Source organism: Neophocaena asiaeorientalis, unplaced genomic scaffold (genome assembly GCF_003031525.2).
Source record: "Neophocaena asiaeorientalis asiaeorientalis breed wild unplaced genomic scaffold, Neophocaena_asiaeorientalis_V1.1 scaffold239, whole genome shotgun sequence".
Lineage (NCBI taxonomy): Eukaryota > Metazoa > Chordata > Mammalia > Artiodactyla > Phocoenidae > Neophocaena > Neophocaena asiaeorientalis.
In genome coordinates this window covers 790971-810815 of record NW_020175103.1, presented here as the reverse complement: position 1 = coordinate 810815, position 19845 = coordinate 790971, and the positions used below count along the sequence as shown (strand labels likewise).

Sequence of the window (19845 nt, the reverse complement as noted above, 5' to 3'; positions counted from 1 at the left end):
TTTTTTTTTTTTTTTTTTTTTTTTTTTTAGGCTGCGTTGGGTCTGTTGCTGCCCGTGGGCTTTCTCTAGTTGTGGTGAGGCGCAGCTACTCTTTGTTGCGATGTGTGGGCTTCTCTTGTTGCAGAGCACAGACTCTAGGCATGCGGGCTTCAGTAGTTGCAGCATATGGGCTCAGTAGTTGTGGCTTGCAGGCTCTAGAGCACAGGCTCAGTAGTTGTGGTGCACAGGCTTGGTTGCTCTGCAGCATGTGGGATCTTCCCGGACCAGGGATCGAACCCATGTCCCCTGCATTGGCAGGTGGATTCTTATCCACTGTGCCACCAGGGGAGTCCCTACTTTTTTAAAATGTGTTTTTATTAGTAAAATGCACAAATCAGGTGTGCAACTCAATGAATTTTTACATATGTATGCAACCATGTTAACTACAACTCCAATCAATGGTAAACATTTTTTTGTCTTCTGTCACCAGAGATTAATTTTACTTGTTCATACAAGGCTACTTTTATTCAACATAATATTTTTTAGATTCATCTACAATTGTTCATCTATCAGTAGCTCCTTTTAATTTCTGAGTATTATTCCACTGTATGAACATAACACTATTTGATTCTCTGTTATCCTGTTGATGAGCATTTGGGTTTTTCTAGTTTGGGCCTACTATGAATAAAGCTGCTATGGACTTATGTTTTCATATCTCTTAGGTAAATACTTAAGGGTGAGATTACTGGGTCATAATGTAGGCATTATTTAACTTCATTAAAAATTGCCATTTTTCAAACTAGTACCATTTTACACTCCCATTAGGAGTGTATAAGAGTTCCAGTTGGGGCTTCCCTGGTGTTCCCAAAAAAAAAAAAAAAAAAAAGAGTTCCAGTTGCTTCATATCCTCATTAGCACTTGGTATTGTCAGTCATTTTAATTTTAGCCATTCTAATGGATGTGTAGTAGCTTTAGTTTTATATTTCCTTGATGAATATGACCTTGAGTACCTTTTAATGTACTTATTGATAATTCACATATATTCTTTGGTAAAGTGTGTGTCCATAACTTTTGCCTATTTATGTTTGTCTTCTTATGATTGAGTTGTAAGAGTTCTTTATATATTCTGGATACCGGCTGTCAGAAATATGTATTGAAAATACAGAACTATGAGATATGAGGCAAGAACTATGAGATAAAGAGCAAAAATAAGTGTTTTGAAAGAGCTGAAGCACTGTAACTTCTCAATGTTTATTGTTATTTGTTTCATTGTGATGATTAGATGACAAAACTCTTAAAAACAAATCAAAGCTACTGGGGGTAGACAAAATATTTTTAGGTTAAGGTTGGGGACTGGATAGAAACATCGGTGGTGGCTATCAGCAGGAACAGATAAGGAGGGGAAATTAAGATGAAGACTGGAGGGACGTCCCTGGTGGTTAAGAATCGGCCTGCCAATGCTAGGGGACACGGGTTCAAGCCCTGGTCCCACATGCCGCGCAGTAACTAAGCGCGGGCGCCACAACTACTGAGCCTGCGCTCTAGAACCCGTGCTCTGCAACAAGAGAAGCCACCACAATGAGAAGCACTCACACCGCAACGAAGAGTAGCCCCCGCTTACTGCAACTAGAGGAAGGCTTTGTGCAGCAACGAAGACCCTACGCAGCCAAAAATAAATAAATAAATATATTTTTTAAAAAGTGAAGACTGGAGGGGAACCTGAAAACCCAAAATAAATGGGTAGTTAGAAAAAGTGTTAAAGGAATAAAAATGGGGGACCAAAGTAAAACAGTTTTCATGTGAAAATAAATTAAGGAAAAACCTCATTTAAATTGGAGTCAGGAAGCCCTGAAGGAGAGCTCTCACGCATGTACCACTGTTACAGCCTGCATAACCAGCAGGAATAAGGAAGATACAGATGATTTTAACGAGGTCAGCTTATACAGAATTCTTTGTATAAATTTTTCTCTGTCACAACTTTTTATCCATGATAATAAGAACGTTACTTCTCTTCTGGTACAAGGGAGGACATTTTTCACATGGGAACTGCATCACCTGCTTTTAAGAAGATCACTTCTTGTCCCAGCAACAAGGCAGTGACCACTGCTTGCAGCTAGTAAGAAACCGCCATAACAACTAACTCTTGTTCTTCTCCAATGAGCTTTTATTCAAGACAACCCTCCCCAGTCTCCTCCTAAAACCTAGTAAAAGCTGACCTTCCCTTTGTCTCTTGCACTTGCCTATGATTCACTACGGCTTGCCTGACCAAAATTGCAATTCTCTGCTTTTCCTGCATAAACCCATTTTGCTGTTTAAAAAATTGTGTTTTATTTCTAAGGTTAACATCCACAACCTCCACCCCAAAATCCTATGTAGTCTGAAAAGTTAAAATTGTAAGGGTGTATAAAGAATGAACATAGATTTGAACTTAGGTTTTTCGAAATTTGTGGTATTAGAACTAGAGTCTACTACTGAAGCTTAAGGCACAGATTACATCATGATGCTAAGCTTAACTCAGCACTAAAAATAAACTACAAAGCAGGTTTTGTAAGAGACTGCAATTCATTAAGATAGGAAAGGGTGGAACATATGTAAAGACTCGAAAATAATTTACATTTAATTATAATTATTTTTTGAATACTTAATAGTATATGGTATACTATTACTAGGTGCCATAGGGGATTCAAAAAGCTATGAACCATGATTAACAAAATTCCTCAAGAGATCTGCAGTCTATGTGAGAGGACTGGATATATTTATGAAGCGAGAACAGTAAAGTACAGGGGTAACTAACCCGGCCAAACGCGAGTCTAGTTAATTAGCATCATAAGGATCCTTAAGGCGCATCCTCCTCCACCGATACCCCAGCTTCCGCCTGCTCTCATCCCTGGCCCCCGCACGCACTCGCATCAGCCCGCCGGGGGACGGTTACCTCCCCAGCGACCGTGCCTAGCGGACTGGGTGAGCCAGGTGCGCGGGGCAGAGGTGACACCACAGTCCGTTATTCCCCACGACTTTCCCGATGCCCTAGAGCCGCGCAAACCTGCGACGCGTAGACGCAAGAAGAACGCTAGGCCCAGAGTACTGGTGAGAGGGGCGCGGTGCCCCCGTCCGCTTAGTCGGCCGACCATAGAGCTTTCAGACCTCCAGGATTCCTAGAGAGCTCCCGGAAGTGGCTTGGGGCAAGATGCTTGCTGGCCGGTGCTGTGCCTCCGCACGTTTGGAAGTTAGGGGCTGGAGGGGCCTGGTCCAGTTACAGCTTTCGCCCCTTTTTCTACCAGCCCTCCCTCCGGGTCTGTCCACACTTTGCAGCCTCACTTCCCCACCCGGGCCGCCGCTGGAACTCACGGTGAGTACGGTTCGGGCTCCGGGCCGGAGGAAGGGGAGGGCTTTGTGGCCAGACCAGGCCGCAGGTGAGAACAAGCGTGAGGGGTCTTGAGAAGGGACCTGAGCCGAAGTCGGCGCCCCGGTGATTCGGTGGATCAAGGGTCGCTTTGGTTGCCAGCGCAGGCCGAGTCCGCGTGCCTAAACTTTTTGCGAGGGAGCCTTTAGTAGGGATTCGCTGTCTTCATCGCTAATCATTTTGTGGCGTTATTTGCAGTCGATTTTGTCTTAAAATAGGAAACTGTTCCCGGGTTATGTTTTTTTTTTTCCCCGTGTTATCTTTCATCCTCCTCTTTCCACGATCTGAATTGTTTTTACTTAGCAATTTTGCATTTCCGTCACAATTATCTCTCTTTTTTTTTTTAAAGATATATTTTGCTTTTGGAAACCCCAGTTATCCTTGGAAGCCAATTTTTCCTGCTAAGTTATTTTGCTCTTTGTGGTGTATTCAGAATGTGGTGGTGTGTTGACTACATAAATGTACAAAAGAAACATTTTTTGACAACTTCGTGGTGATGTAAAATTCAGACTTATTCAGAATACTTAGTTTATTAAAGCTAATTGAAGCAGATGCCTGGGAACTCTTTCAGAGGGGCCCCATTTCCAAAACTCAAGTGACTCATGAGTAATTTTTGTCAGGCAACGTTAAGACTGCCACTACCACCTCTAAAAAATAATCCCTATTTCTGTTTGATTAGTTCAGTTAAGTATACTTATGCAGTAATCATTGTAGCAAATGCATACATATTTTGAATTTCTGCTGTGGTTAAGTGTAAAATGTGATAGATATTAAAATTTACGCAGTTTGAGATACATATAAAGCACAGTGTTTGCTTCAGCTTTATCTTTAAAGCCTGGAAAATATCTTTGTTTTGTTTTATTTTCAGCTCTCAAACATCCCAAATTAGACTTAAATTAGTCTAAAGGAAGAAAACATTCTTTCTTCATCTGTTGAAAAGATAATGCTGTTAAAGTGGGTTGTGCTTTCAGTAGTTCACAGGATTATAGCGTTTGAGATGAGAAGAAGCTTTAAAGATTGATTATTTTAGCTTCCTAAATCAAGAAACTTGATGAGGTATTCTTAAAAGAGAATGTAAGACGCAGTCTTTATCCACAAGGTGCTTACCAACCTAAATACAGGTGTATATACTTTGAGAGGAGGGTACATAGTAGACTAATTTTGTAGTACATATCTTTGTACTTGTTTAGTTATAGGCTGTAATTTTCAAAAACTGTCTCATGGGAGAGGGAAGAGGCTAAAAATGGAAAGTTAGCTACTAAAAAGAATAATCAAATGGATAATGGATAAGATTTGTTGGTTGCTTTGGTTTAAAATATGAACAAATCTGATAATTAGATGACTCCCATCAGTTTCACTACTGAGATTTTAATGTCATTTAGTATTATATTACCGTTTTAACATATCAACAATATAAAGTTCTTGCGTGGTGCACACTTAACATTGATACCTTTTAAAGCTAGTATTGATGAGCATTGATTATAAGATGGAAGATGGCCAGTAGTTCAGTACTTAAAGATGAACCTTGACTTTAGGAAATTCATAGGAAAACATGGTAAAACTATGACTATGCAGAATCACATTCAAAACAATTAGAGCTCAGAATTCATGTCCCATAGTAATGACCTTTTAAGTTTTTAAACTATAAGTATCTATTTTAAGAATTTATTAAATTTTCCTTGATTTTTTAAATGAATTATTTTAAAACCATGGATGTTAACCCTGTCTGTTGAAAACAAAATTGTTTACCCCTTGTCTCAAACCCTCCACAAAATTTCAGCCTCTTGTCCAAATTCACTCTTCCCTCAAATCTCTGTATTCCAGGAAATTCCCCCACTTCTCTGTAAAGTTATCATCTATTAATTAAACCCTCTGTTGTCAGTTACCATATTTAACCTTATCTCTTGCTCCTTGATTTCTCCTATCTGTAGTTTACTCCCAAAACTACTGTCACCAGTCTTGTCTGATTTTAAAGATAACCTTTCAAATTCTCTTCCTTTTCTGTCCACTCTCTCTAAGTAGTGGTTCTTAACCTTCCTGGAGTTCTTAGGTGGGCGTTTGGCGTATGAACCCGATGAAATTGAATGTAAACTTTTGTGCCTATGGGCTTTTTTATGGTGAGAAGTTCTGTGTTTTCATTAGACTGAGAGACTATGAGCCAACCCTACCCCACCCTCTCGGCCCAAAACCCCTGAACGATAGAGACACTGCTTTGAAGACTCATGTCAGGAACAATACGTAATCTGATTTTCCTTATAAGTGCCTACCTCTTCTTTCCCTTGGCGGACTACAGGTCTGAGATTTTATCTTGATGTTAGCATTTCTTGCCAGTTGCTTTTGGATATGATGCCCTTGGTTATGCTCTTTTCCATTCTCTACAGTGCTGCCTTCAGTTATGTTTTTCTCCATCCTGTTTTCCACAGTGCTGCCATTGTGATCTTTCTGACATACAAATATGTAATATAACTTCCCTGCTTAAAAAGAGATACAAAGAAAAAGGTCACGGCTACAAACTAACATTTGCAAGAAAATCATGGCCATGGGCTGACATTTGCAGTACATACTGTACACAGTGTGATAAATCCTATGTCTGGACCATGTAAAAAATAACTTGGCAAGAATGAGCACCTTAGGGCTTCCCTGGTGGTGCAGTGGTTGAGAGTCCGCCTGCCGATGCAGGGGATGCGGGTTCGTGCCCCGGTCCAGGAAGATCCCACATGGCGCGGAGTGGCTGGGCCCGTGAGCCATGGCCACTGAGCCTGCGTGTCCGTAGCCTGTGCTGCGCAACAGGAGAGGCCACAACAGTGAGAGGCCCGCGTACCACAAAAACAAAACAAAAAGCAAAAAAACAAACAAAAAAAAAGAATGAGCACCTTAATCTTCTGGGGCAGGGGGTTGGGGGTATTGGCGGCTGAGGAGTGAGGGCAACAAGGAAAACCTAATTTAAAAGGTAATAGGTAAGCTGAGAATTTTTAAGTTAGAGTTGAATGATTTCCGCGAGACCAGGATTTATCAGCCTCGACATTGACACTTTGGACCAGATCATTCTTTGTTGTGGGGATTATGTTATGCATTGTAGTACGTTTTGTTTTGTTTTGTTTTGTTTGTGGTACGTGGCCATGGCTCACGGGCCTAGCCGCTCCGCGGCATGTGGGATCTTCCCAGACCGGGGCACGAACCCGTGTCCCCTGCATCGGCAGGCGGACTCTCAACCACTGCGCCACCAGGGAAGCCCTGTAGTATGTTTTTTGTTTGTTTGCTGTTAGTACCTCGACATATCCTTTTTTTGCGGGGGGGGGAACAATTCAACCCACAATAAGCATCTTTATGGAAAATGAATGGAAAGAAAGCATAACCAAAGGCAGGAAGACCACTTACCACTGCTACTGCAGGCAAGAGATGATGCCTAATACCAAAGGTAAAAGCCATAGACATATATCCTCCAAAGAAATAGGACCCTGTAATTGAACAGGTCTAAAGAAGACCTCAGGCCTTATATTTAAAACTTACTCTTCAACAAATATAAATACAGTCTGTGTCGGGTATTGTAAATAATAGCCCTCTAATGTTCTTCAATTCTATCAGTAAGATAAAAGATAAAGACCTGTGCTCATGGGAAACATACAGTTAAGCTAGAAAGTCAAAACTCCTTTGCAACTAATAATACACAATTATGGCAAAAGTAACATTAAAGTAATACATACTTATGTAACAGATGTATAGAATAAGAGGGAAATCACTTCCAATTGGAATCATTAAGATAGGATTTTAAGAAGAAAGCATTTTATCTTGTCCTTTGAGAATAGGTAAATAGTGTGGGTACTAATGAAAGAAATCAGAAGACTTAAGTAAATGGACAGATATACCATGTTTATGGAATAGAAAACAATATTGTTAAGATGTCAGTTGTCCCTCAACTGAGTTACAGATTCAACACAAATCCTATTCCAGGAATTTTTTTTGTAGGAGAAGCCAATTATAACATTTATATCAAAAGGCAACAGAACTAGAAAAGCTGAAACAATTTTGAAAATGAACAACAGAGTTGCAGGACTCTTAGTAATTTCAAGATTTTAAAAGCCACAGCAATCAAGACAGTTTTGTATTGGCAAAAAGATAAACATATAGGTCAGTGGAACAAAATAGACTCCAGAAAGAGATCCATCCACACATGTATAGTCACTTGATTTTTGACAAAGATGCGAAGACAATTCAATGGGTAAAGTTTAATCTTTTTTTGCAAATAGTGCTGGAACAATTGATATTTGTATGCAAAAAAATGAATCTCCATCCATACCTCAAACTGAACAAAAACTAACTTAAAAGCAATCATAGAACTAAAGGTAAAACCTAAAACTATAAAACTTTTAGAAAAAAACAGGAGAAAATCCTTGTGACCTTAGATTAAGCAAAGATTTCTTAGATATGACACCAAAAGTACAATCCCTAAAAGGAAAAAGTTGACAAACTTCAAAAATTTATGAATTTCAGGGCTTCTCTGGTGGCGCAGTGGTTGAGAGTCCGCCTGCCGATGCAGGGGACGCAGGTTCGTGCCACGGTCCGGGAAGATCCCACATGCCGTGGAGCGGCTGGGCCCGTGAGCCATGGCCGCTGAGCCTGTGCGTCTGGAGCCTGTGCTCCGCAACGGAAGAGGCCACAACAGTGAGAGGCCCTCGTACCGCAAAAAAAAAAAAAAAAAATTACGAATTTCTGTTCTTGGAAAGGCACTGTTAGAAGAATGTAAAGGAGGAAATAATTGCAAGTCACGTATTTCATAAAGGACTTGTATCCAAAATATGTAAGGAATTCTCAAAGCTCAATTATAAAAAAAACTAATTTTATAAATAGGCAAAAGTTTTGAGCAGATACTTACCAAAAAAGATACAGTTGTCCCTTGGTATCCATGGGGGATTGGTTCCAGGACCCCTCATGGATACTAAAATTTGTCGATGCTCGAGTCTCATATAAAATGGCATAGTCTTTGCATATAACCTACATACATCCTCACGTATACTTTAAATCATCTCTAGATTACTTATAATACCTAATAAAATGTAAAGGCTATGTAAATAGTTGGTGGTGTGTGGCAAATTCAGGTTTTCCTTTTGGGAACTTTCTGGAATTTTTTTTTCCCCCAAACATCTTTGATCCGTGGTTGACTGAATCAAGGGATGTGGAACCCATGGATATGAAGGACCAACTATATGGATGGCAAATAAACACAGGAAAGGGTGCTCAATGTCATTAGTCAATAGAGAAATGCAAATTTAAACCCTTGTGAGATACCACTATATGCCTTTAGGATATCTAAATCTATATATATGTCTATATATATTTATTTATTTATATGTCAAATGCTGGTCAGGATATGGAGCAACTGCAGTTCTCACATTTTGCTAGTGGAATGCAAAGTATTATAGCCACTTTGGAAAACAGTTTGGCAGTTTCTTATAAAGTTATACATATACTTACAGTATGACCTAGCAATTTTACTTCTGGATGTTTACCCGGGTGAAATGAAAACTGTGTTCACACAAAAACTCATGTGCAGATGTTTATAGTGGCATCACTTGTAATCATCAAAAACTGGAAGCAATTGAGATATTGTCAACTAGAGAATGGGTAAACGTTCATCCATATAAAGAATAAACTCGTGATACGTACAACAGCATTGATGATCTCAAGTACAATATGCTAAGTGAAAGATGCCAGACTCAAAAGGCTACATACTGTATGATTTTATTTATAAAACTTTCTGGAACATCATTAGTGTATGGGACTAGGTTTTGGGGTTGCAGGTGTTGATAGGGCATCCAGGTTCCTTGGAGATGCAGGACCTGTGCCCCAGAGAAGAGTTACAGAGCTTGAGGTAAAGTCCATGGTAGAAGTTAGCCTGGAGACAGGGGGAAGATGGCAGGGGGAGCACATGTATGATAATGTTAGGTGGAGAAGAAGAAAGTGTTAGGACAGTTCTTGACAATGTCTTGAGCTAGATTATATGGAAATTAGTCTCATGTTGAGAGTGAGGGGCAGGTTGAGAGCCAAAGTGTGTAGAAACAGTATAGCTGGTATAGCAGATGTTGAAAGGAGTTAAATCAACAGCCCTGAGGGCCAGATGAGGTTAAATGCAGAATTTCAGTTAGACCCAGTCTACATGGTTTCCTGACTTTGTTTAGCCATGTTCCACATCCCCAAGAGAGAAAGCAGAAGGAAAGGGTTATTCCCAGATGAGATTGGCATGCAGAAGGCTAAGGAGGCAAGGAGTTATTTCTGGAGAGGATCACTTAAATGACTGAGCCATGAAGTCCATGTCATGGAAGGGAACTTGTTAAGATATCTCAGTAGATTACTATGACCTTTGACTTGCATTTACACTATTTGTCATTTTCTCTTCCCAAAGAAGTACCCTTAAAGAAGAGGCCCTCAGAAGGTTCTCTTAAGAAGATAAAGTAGTGGAAACGAGTCTCCTGAGCTTTTCTGGCCCTAAATGGCTGCAGAATCAAGGAAGTCTTTAGCCCCATCCCCACCAGACCAGGCTCCTGAAGAGGACCTTGTAATCATCAAGGTAGAGGAAGATCATGGTTGGGACCAGGAATCAAGTCTACATGAAAATAACCCTCCTGGCCAAGAGCTGTTCCGCCTGCGCTTCAGGAAGTTATGCTACCAAGAGACACTAGGACCCCGAGAAGCTCTGATCCAACTCCGAGCACTTTGCCACCAGTGGCTGAGGCCAGATTTGAACACCAAGGAGCAAATCCTGGAGCTGCTGGTGCTGGAGCAGTTCTTGACCATCCTGCCTGAGGAGCTCCAGACTCTGGTTAAGGAACACCATCTAGAGAATGGAGAGGAGGTGGTGACTCTATTGGAGGATTTGGAAAGGCAAATTGATATACTAGGACGGCCAGTAAGTAGAAGGAGGTGGGCATGCTCTGACTGTGAGAGTCCAGGAAGCTGGGTGGAGGGACATTGACACAACAATGGGAGAATAAATGCTGAGCATGAGTTTGTGTTGCAGGAGGATGAAAAGAGTTATCATGTGGTATGGCTTGTATTTGTAGAGTTCTTTTTATTCTTGTAAAGGATATAAATCCATTTTTTATCCTCATAACATCCCTACAACTGTATTATTGTTCTGTTTGCTAAATGGGAAACTGATGCATAGAGAGCTTAACTTACTTTTTCAGGGGCACCCAATAACTAAATGCAGATCTGAGCCCGTAACTCAGGTTTCCTAGTTCCTTATCAAAAGTTGTTTCCACTAAAGAGCACTGCTTTAAGCTTCTGTTTATCATTCTTCCGCTTTCTTGGGAATGCAGAATATCAGCATTATGTGCAGCAGGGAGGGCATCAGCAGAAATCTTTCCCTTCAGTACTAAGCAGAAATGATGCCTTTCTGTGCAAATCAACATGTTTGTGTTCCTAAGTTAGTGAGATTCTGCTTTTTCCTTCCCCCAGTATGTATCCCTTTAGATGTGCTCTTGGTACTGTTACACTGTTCACTTCATTTCTCAAAGGGATTCCTTGTAATGCAGGTGTCTTGTTTCTAGGTCCCTGCTCGTGCACATGGACATAGGGTACTCTGGGAGGAGGTCGTGCATTCCAAATCTGCACCAGAGCCTCCGGATACTCAGCTCCAACCTGTGGCAACCCAGCACAAATCTCCAGTGCTCCAAGGGCCACAAGACAGAGGTGAGGAGCTAGAATTCATTGATGAGGAGTGGGAAAGCAGAGAGGAAAGAAAGTACCTTTGGGACACCTATCTAGTTCCTGGAAGGAGCTAGCCTCTACTGTTTACAGACCAGCCATAAGACCTGATTTAAATGTTTATCTAGGCTTCAAATACAGACTCTTAGTCCCAGTGGTAAACTCATGAACAAATTAAAGAATTTGGGGGTTTTATGTATTCATACATTTCTGTTACCACAGTGTATTTTACAACATAGGCATTTTGAGGTTATGCTGGTATCATGACACTTTATTTGTAAATATTTCAGTATGTATTTTCTTAAACAAGAGTGTTTTCATAGATAACCACAATAAATTGATCACAATTAGGAAATTTTTTGTTTTTTTTTTTTTTTGCGGTACGCGGGCCTCTCACTCTTGTGGCCTCTCTTGTTGCGGAGCACAGGCTCCGGACGCGCAGGCTCAGCAGCCATGGCTCACGGGCCCAGCCGCTCCGCGGCATGTGAGATCCTCCCGAACCGGGGCATGAACCCGTGTCCCCCGCATTGGCAGACAGACTCTCAACCACTGCGCCACCAGGGAAGCCCTCACAATTAGGAAATTTAACACTGATGCAATACTAATCTAGTCCGCAGTTCATATTCAGTTTTTGCTGGTTGTCCCAATAATGTTCTTCCAGAGTCTAGTCCAAGATCCCACTTTGCAATTAGCTGTCCTGTCTCTTTAGTCTCCTTTAACTTGGAGTAGTTCCTCACCCTTTCTTTGCCTTTCACGATCTTGACATTTTTGAAGAGTACAAGTCAGTTATTTTCTAGAATGACAACAATTTGAGTTTGTGTGATGTTTCCTCATATGTAGATTCGAGTTGTATATATTTGGCATGAACATCGCAGAAGTGGTGTTGTCCTCAGGAATACAACAGGAATTTGCCTGTTATTGGTAATGTTATCTTTGATGACTTGGTTAAGGTTATTCTTGCTAGGTTTTTGTTACTGTTTTTCCCTTTGTAATTAATAAGTAATTTGTGGGGAGATACTCTTGAGTCTATGTAAATATCCTGGTCCTCATGAAACTTTTGTTGCTGAAACACTAGTTTTAGTATTTATTGATGCTTCTTGACTGAATCAGTGATTACTAAAGTGATTATTTTCTAACTCTGTCATTTCCTCTACATTTATTTATTTATTGTAATGGAGAGTGTTCTCTCCTTCCCCCATTTTATTTTATTTATTCATTTTTTATTTATCAATATGGACTCGTAAATTCTTATTTTATTCCAGAAATGTTCTGTTACTATCTTTATTTTGATGCTTAAATTGTCTCAGAGTTGGCCAGAGGAGGCCTTTTCAGTCTGGCTCCTGTGTCCTATTGACATTTCTCCATCATTTTTTGAGAATTTTCTTACAGAACAAGATAAGATGTTCTAGTCTCATCTCATACTTGTCCTGAATTTCTTATTTTTTCATTTGTGTGGTGTATAGTAATTTGTTCTAAATTAGTGGATTTTTAATATTTCTAAAGAAGTTTAGAAACATTTTCAATTAATAATACAATCCTTATGTAAAATTCTAGTGCCTGTTGCCCAAGACACAGTAGTCTATGTTTATTTTGATATTACCCTGTCTGGTTTCTATAGGAAGCAGATGCTGGCAGTCATGGTAGACATTTCAAAAAAGTAGTAGAGTTAGTAGAGGTAGATTGGTTCTCATATTCAGCTTGGCAAGAGATCAGGACCTAAAGAAATACTGTGTACAAGCACAAGGATGGAATATAGCTTTGGTGGTACAGAAGAAGTTGTAATGCACTTCCTGTTAGGAAACCAGTACACTTTCTATTTTTTTTTTTTTTTTTTTGGCTGTACGCGGGCCTCTCACTGCTGCAGCCTCTCCCGTCGCGGAGCACAGGCTCCGGACGCGCAGGCTCAGCGGCCACGGCTCACGGGCCCAGCCGCTCCGCGGCACATGGGATCCTCCCAGACCAGGGCACGAACCCGTGTCCCCTGCACCGGCAGGCGGACTCTCAACCACCGTGCCACCAGGGAAGCCCTACACTTTCTATTTTTGACATGTAACTTCAGGCTGAGTGGGACATCAAAGTGCAGATGTTTTGTGAGCAACCATAGGTACGAACCCAGAGTCTAAGATTAACAGCATTTCATATTCAAAATCTCTGGCATGCATATCGGCTGAAATACAAATACTTTTGGAACGTGTTAGTGCTGGTTCCTATAACCACAGGACAAGGCTGGTCTCATTCATAGCTCCTTTCTCCTCTCTCAGCCATATCTGCTTCACAGAGTCCTACTCCTTCCCAGAAAGGAAGTCCTCGAGACCAGGAGATGACAGCTACACTTCTTACAGCAGGGTTCCAGGTGAGTTGTGCTCCTCACTGAAACCCCATAGCTCCATTAAGAACTTGCCCCATGTTCTTCTGCATAGAGACAGGTTGATCCTTGATTTTCCCCCAATGAATCTGGTGCATTTTCCTGTTCTTTCCTGCTAGCTATGCAGATCCCTTTACACAGTACATTCCCACCTCTTGATCCACTCCAACCCTGGTGGATCTCTCTGACACTCTGGGTTTGAACTGTGGAACAGTCCCAGTCCCAGATGGGCATCTTGTTTTGTTTCAGACTTTGGAGAAGATTGAAGACATGGCTGTGTCCCTAATTCGAGAGGAATGGCTTCTTGATTCATCACAGAAGGATCTGAGTAGAGATAACAGGCCAGAGAATTACAGAAACATGTTCTCCCTGGGTAAGGAAAGCTCTGGTTATTATTATCATTTACAGTTTTGTGTTTGTTTATGTGTACAGTAGCTTTGAGCTTTCTGAAAGACATAGTTGAGTTTAAACTCAGGGTCCAACAGAAAGATAAAATATTGAGACTTCTGGAGTTCTAAAAGGAACTTTTGCAGCCACTATGGAAAACAGCATGGAGGTTCCTTAAAAAACTAAAAATAGAGTTACCATATGATCCAGCAATCCCACTCCTGGGTGTGTATCTGGAAAAGACAGAAGCTGTAATTTGAAAAGATACATGCACCCCAATGTTCATAGCGGCACTATTTACAATAGCCAAGACATGGAAGCAAACTAAGTGTCCATCAGCAGATGAATGGATAAAGACGATGTGGTGTGTGTGTATGTATGTGTATATATATATATATATATCTCAATACAATGGAATATTACTAAGCCGTAAAAAAGAATGAAATAATGCCATTTGCAGCAACATGGATGGACCTAGAGATTATCATACTAAGTGAAGTAAGTCAGACAGAGAATCTAAAAAATAGTGGAATCTAAAATATAGTACAAATGAACTTATTTACAAAACAGAAATAGACTCACAGACACAGAAAACAAACTTATGGTTACCAAAGGGGAAGGTTGGGAGAGGGATAAATTAGGAGTATGGGATTAAGATACACACTACCATATATAAAATTGATAAACAACAAGGATTTATAGCACAGCAACTATTATATTCAATATCTTATAATAACCTATAATGGAAAAAAATTTTAAAAAAGAATAAAGATATATACATATATATGTGTAACTGAATCACTTTACTGTACACCCAAAACTAACACGATATTGTAAACCAACTATACTTCAATTAAAAAAATAAATAGAAATAAAATAACCAGGATAAATAAATAAATTTAAAAAAATAAAAGGGCACTTTTATTCTCTAATCTAGGACTTACCTTACAGTTTGTAACTGGGTATTGGTCTCTTTGCCAGTTGGAAATTGAAATCTTTTAGTGCTCTCTGAGTTCACATAGATTCTCTCACTTAGACCTATTGTGCTCCTCCCTTTTAATGACTGGGACTTTTTCATTCCTTTTCCACTCATTAGATCTTTTCGTAGTTCCATATTCCTTCCCACTCCCCAACTTCCACTTCTTTGCAATTGATCCCTTTTCTACTTTAGTCCTCCGTCCATCAACCCTATTTTTTTTTTTTTTTTTTTTTTGCGGTATGCAGGCCTCTCACTGTTGTGGCCTCTCCCATTGCGGAGCACAGGCTGCAGACGCGCAGGCTCAACGGCCATGGCTCACGGGCCCATCCGCTCTGCGGCACGTGGGATCCTCCCGGACCAGGGCACGAACCCATGTCCCCTGCATCGGCAGGCAAACTCTCAACCACTGCGCCACCAGGGAAGCCCCATCAACCCTATTTTTTGATGGCAGTTCTTCCCCAGTTGGTGTGTGGTACTTCTGTTTGACCCTGCTCCTTTCTCCCCATATTAACGAAGGCATTTCAGAGACAGGTGGGAGCTTTGCGTTTACTTGTAGCTGTTCCAAGTGTATATTCCTTTCCCCCATCTTTGATTTCTTTCTCCTAACATAGAGAATAGGAAGTGACGTTGGCTTGATGTTTATTACATTTTTATTCCAGGTGGTGAGACCAGGAATGAGAACAGGGAATTAGCTTCAAAACAGGTAATATCTACTGGAATCCAACCACATGGAGAGACAGCTGCCAAATGCAACGGGGATGTTATCGGGGGTCTTGAGCATGGAGAAGCCCGAGACCTTCTGGGCACATTAGAGAGGCAGCGGGGAAATCCCACCCAAGAGAGACGACATAAATGTGATGAATGTGGGAAGAGCTTTGCTCAGAGTTCAGGTCTTGTTCGCCACTGGAGAATCCACACTGGGGAGAAACCCTATCAGTGTAATGTGTGTGGTAAAGCCTTCAGTTACAGGTCAGCCCTTCTTTCCCATCAGGATATCCACAACAAAGTAAAACGCTACCACTGTAAGGAGTGTGGTAAAGCCTTCAGTCAAAACACAGGCCTGATCCTGCACCAGAGAATCCATACTGGGGAGAAGCCGTATCAGTGCAATCAGTGTGGGAAGGCTTTCAGTCAGAGTGCGGGCCTTATTCTGCACCAGAGAATCCACAGTGGGGAGAGACCCTATGAATGTAATGAGTGTGGGAAAGCTTTCAGTCATAGCTCACACCTCATCGGACATCAGAGAATCCACACTGGGGAGAAGCCCTATGAGTGTGATGAGTGTGGGAAAACCTTCAGGCGGAGCTCACATCTTATTGGCCATCAGAGAAGCCACACTGGGGAGAAACCCTACAAATGCAATGAGTGTGGGAGGGCCTTCAGTCAAAAGTCAGGCCTTATTGAACATCAGAGAATCCACACTGGAGAAAGACCCTATAAATGTAAAGAATGTGGGAAAGCTTTCAATGGGAACACTGGCCTCATTCAGCATCTGAGAATTCACACAGGGGAGAAGCCCTATCAATGTAATGAGTGTGGGAAAGCCTTTATTCAGAGGTCAAGTCTAATTCGACATCAGAGAATCCACAGTGGAGAAAAGTCTGAATCCACGGGAGTTTAGGAAAAAACTTTAGTCATAGATTGGGCATTATTCAGCATTAGAGGAACCATGTGCTAGTGAGAGGTCTTTCAGTGTAACAAAAAGGCAGAAAGTTCAGCATCATTACAACCTTATCTAGGGTCAGAATTGATAGTGGTGACAAAGTTAGTATAGCTCTTCAGTAGTTTGGGCACAGTGCCTTGATGCAGGTTGATTAGCTTGACTATCTTGGGAGGTGTCTGATGGAGTGGAGCTCCCGATGGCCTAAGGTATCCTTTAGAAACTTAAAATAGCATTAGAGCAAGTTGCTTGTCGTGGCTTGAGGCACTTAACTTTGTCTTTTTGGTGAGTAGCTATAGGTTTGAGAGAGGCTACTCCTCCTAGTTCCTCTGTTTCTTCCCATCTGTGATCCCTTCTCCCATTTATTCCCCTAAAGGTGCACTTGTGCTCCTAATCTGACCTAAGAAGCTGCTTTAGAGTTTGAAGCAGCCTCTGTGTGAGACTTATATTTAGCTTTCTAAGATCCTAGTTCTAGGGAAATTTTTACAGACATCTCATGTATTTATGCTTAAGTGTGCATTTTATTTTATTCTAATGCTCCTGATAGTGGAAATCCATATTCCCATGCAAACTCAGAATGCTATATTTTTAACAGCACTCCAGCATTTTTCTTCATATACCACCTTCACTGACTCCACTGAGTCATTGAGCATCCATACGTATCCTTCACCACTCCCAGTCCCAGTACCTGTGTCAGCGAGGAAGTGGACGCATTAGTGATGGTTGTGGGAATGATGCAGAGAAAGAGGTGAGTGGAGACTCAGCCCTGCTGCTCTTGAGTTTGGATGGTTGTACCTTTTGGTGACTTCTGACTCTGCTTTCCACCTTCCCACTGTACACTGTGGTACAAATAGGTGTTTACACTATCCTCGTTAAGGCATCACATGGGGAAAAAAAAGGAGACAGAGGTGCTTGAAGAAGACATAAAAATCCTTACAAAGAATGTATACTCATCTCTTTTGGCCCATTACGGTACCGCTCTCTCAGGGGTCTGCACAAACCCCCTGACTAGATGGTCTACACTCTTGTCTTTACCCTGGACCCACCTCCTTAGATGGCCTCAGCACCGCCCTCATTCTTCATCTCTTTCTTGCCATATCTACAGCAGTAATCAGTTGAATACTTCACCTCACAGTTCCTCATTCTTCTGAATTCTGGTGCACTCCATCTGTAATCCAGCAAAGACACAGTATTAAACTCATCATCACCAAGCACTATATTTCATCTTTGAAGCTTTCAGTATACCAGGGGATATTGTATAAAGTAATGAGGCTGGTTTAAAGTAACACCTACAACTTCCAGAAGAATCCAAATATGGGTTGTCCTTTAAATTGGGCAGTTCTAGCTATTCCAGTAGTGCTATTATTCCAAGTGCTACCACTCCTCTAGAAATTTGGAACATTCTCAAGATTCCCATTTAATAGACCATACAAGAAAACTATTACTCTTGAATTTCATCTCATTTTTGACCATTTGATTACTCACTTATTCACCATATTTGGAATTGAATAACTTTTGGCTGTTTCCAAAATCAGCTGTCAGAATTGGAATTAATTCCATTAATCCTATCCAGAAGAAAATGATACACATTGTGATAAAAATTCCAAGAGAAATTATGAAATTTCACACTGTGACTATCATGAACAGGGACAGCACTTACTAATCATGTTGTTTTATGATTGATGTTTTCAAAAATCAGTTATAAAATCAGGTATCATAGAGGTCCACCTTTTGGATCATAAATTCCTTCCCTGTAACATCCCTTCCTTACCCCAGTATGGCCCATATTGACCGCTAATAACATCAAGGTTATCTACATCTATTTCATTGAACCATTGGTACTCACTTGTCATTTGTCATCCTGGTTTCCTTAGTTAACTTCTTCAAAACAATGCTTTTCAGTATCCTTTATTTTCTTATCTTCCCTTCTCCCCCCTCCCCCTTCCCTCCTCCCTCTCCCTCTTTTTGGCCTATAGATTACTATTCCTAATTCCCTGGTACTTGAAATTACAAGAAACCAGAAATAAATCTAGTTGTCTCTAGATCCTTGCTCTCCACTTTAGTTGTGCCTTATTGTCCTTAAGATACTAATTCTACCTGAGGCAAATGCTACCTGTGTACAGATATTACATAGGATGAGTACATTGTCAGAGGGAGAGTATGTGTGTGTGTGCATGTGCGTGTATACACACACTCCTCCCATGTATTGATAGTTTAGGGGAACAGTTGTCTCCTGTTCCAATGAAAGCTCTCAGCAGAGTACCATATTGAAATGACTGTAGATGTACCAGTTAACATCTCTACTCAGAGTAATGTGTAGCCAGACTTAAATCTCAGAATTACTAATATCTGGCAGAAATTTAAAGAAAATATGACCAGAAAGATTACTATTTTACTGGGATGCATGTGAGAAAAGAATATGACTTGAAAGAACAATATATACCAAGGCTGATTCAGCACACCTATAGAGATAGCCAAGTAGTATAAGACAGTAGAAAAAGGCTATTGTTTCTTTGGGGGCATAAGTAGAAGCCCATTCTTGGTCTCCTGTTTTCACTCTTAGCATTAGAATATTGTTGATCACTCTGTATGACCTTATTTTGCTCCTAACTATGAGTGACATGCACTAAGTTCCTTTATCCTACATATTCTGTTTTTATGCTCTTAATCTGAAATGAACTATTCACCAGTATTATCTTCTCCCATCCTCAGCTTTTCATTTTAGGACCTGGTGTAATAAAGTGGTTCTTCCGTAACTGTTGCGATCCAGCGTAGTCCTAGTAGAGACATCTTAGGTTTCAAAGATTTTCTCCATTGAGTAAGGTGGCAGTGCTAGAATGCAGTGATCGATTCCCATATGGGAACAGTTAGTTTTACTCTTGGTTCTGAGGCTCTAGATAATAATAGCTGACATTTATTGAGCACTCACTATGTGCCAAACCCAGTGTTACATATTTCTTATGCTTATGGTAGATATTATATACTCCACTGTATGGATGAGGAAACTGAGGCTTAGAGAGCTGAATGAGTTGATCAAGATCACAACGAGTAAGTGATAGAGCAGGGATTCTAACCTACATAGTCTGATTCTCAAGCCTGTGCTCCTGACAGCTGGTCTGCTGTGTCTCTAATGAACACCCTAACCCTGGCCAGCCATTTAAAAATTATGTATTCCTGGGCTTCCCTGGTGGCGCAGTGGTTGAGAGTCTGCCTGCCGATGCAGGGGACACGGATTCGTGCCCCAGTCTGGGAAGATCCCACATGCCGCGGAGCGGCTGGGCCCGTGAGCCATGGCAGCTGAGCCTGTGTGTCTGGAGCCTGTGCTCCGCGACGGGAGAGGCCACAACAGTGAGAGGCCCGCGTACCGC

The 19845-nt window shown here is 41.1% G+C and overlaps 2 protein-coding genes across 2 annotated transcripts in view; both read left to right on the top strand.

Annotated features, from left to right (window-relative positions):
• The window catches only part of LOC112412590 (zinc finger protein 850-like), an 88195-nt gene that overhangs the window by 51000 nt on the left and 17350 nt on the right, over positions 1-19845 (top strand). The window contains 1 exon segment of the mRNA XM_024764331.1: positions 15661-16416. Coding sequence (XP_024620099.1) covers positions 15661-16416 — 756 coding nt within the window.
• ZKSCAN8 (zinc finger with KRAB and SCAN domains 8) lies at positions 3192-19682 on the top strand. The gene is made up of 7 exons (XM_024764315.1): positions 3192-3328; positions 9783-10286; positions 10930-11071; positions 13348-13439; positions 13701-13824; positions 15477-15520; positions 17073-19682. Exons 2-7 carry the CDS (start codon positions 9870-9872, stop codon positions 17124-17126), a joined length of 873 nt encoding a protein of 290 aa, XP_024620083.1. The 5' UTR covers positions 3192-3328; positions 9783-9869; the 3' UTR covers positions 17127-19682.

Coding starts and splice junctions, on each gene's coding strand:
- ZKSCAN8 (XM_024764315.1), top strand. CDS start 9,870: ATGGCTGCAGAATCAAGGAAGTCTTTAGCCCCATCCCCACCAGACCAG. Junction 11,072..13,347: donor CCAAGGGCCACAAGACAGAG/GTGAGGAGCTAG, acceptor CTCCTCTCTCAG/CCATATCTGCTTCACAGAGT. Junction 13,440..13,700: donor TTCTTACAGCAGGGTTCCAG/GTGAGTTGTGCT, acceptor GTTTTGTTTCAG/ACTTTGGAGAAGATTGAAGA.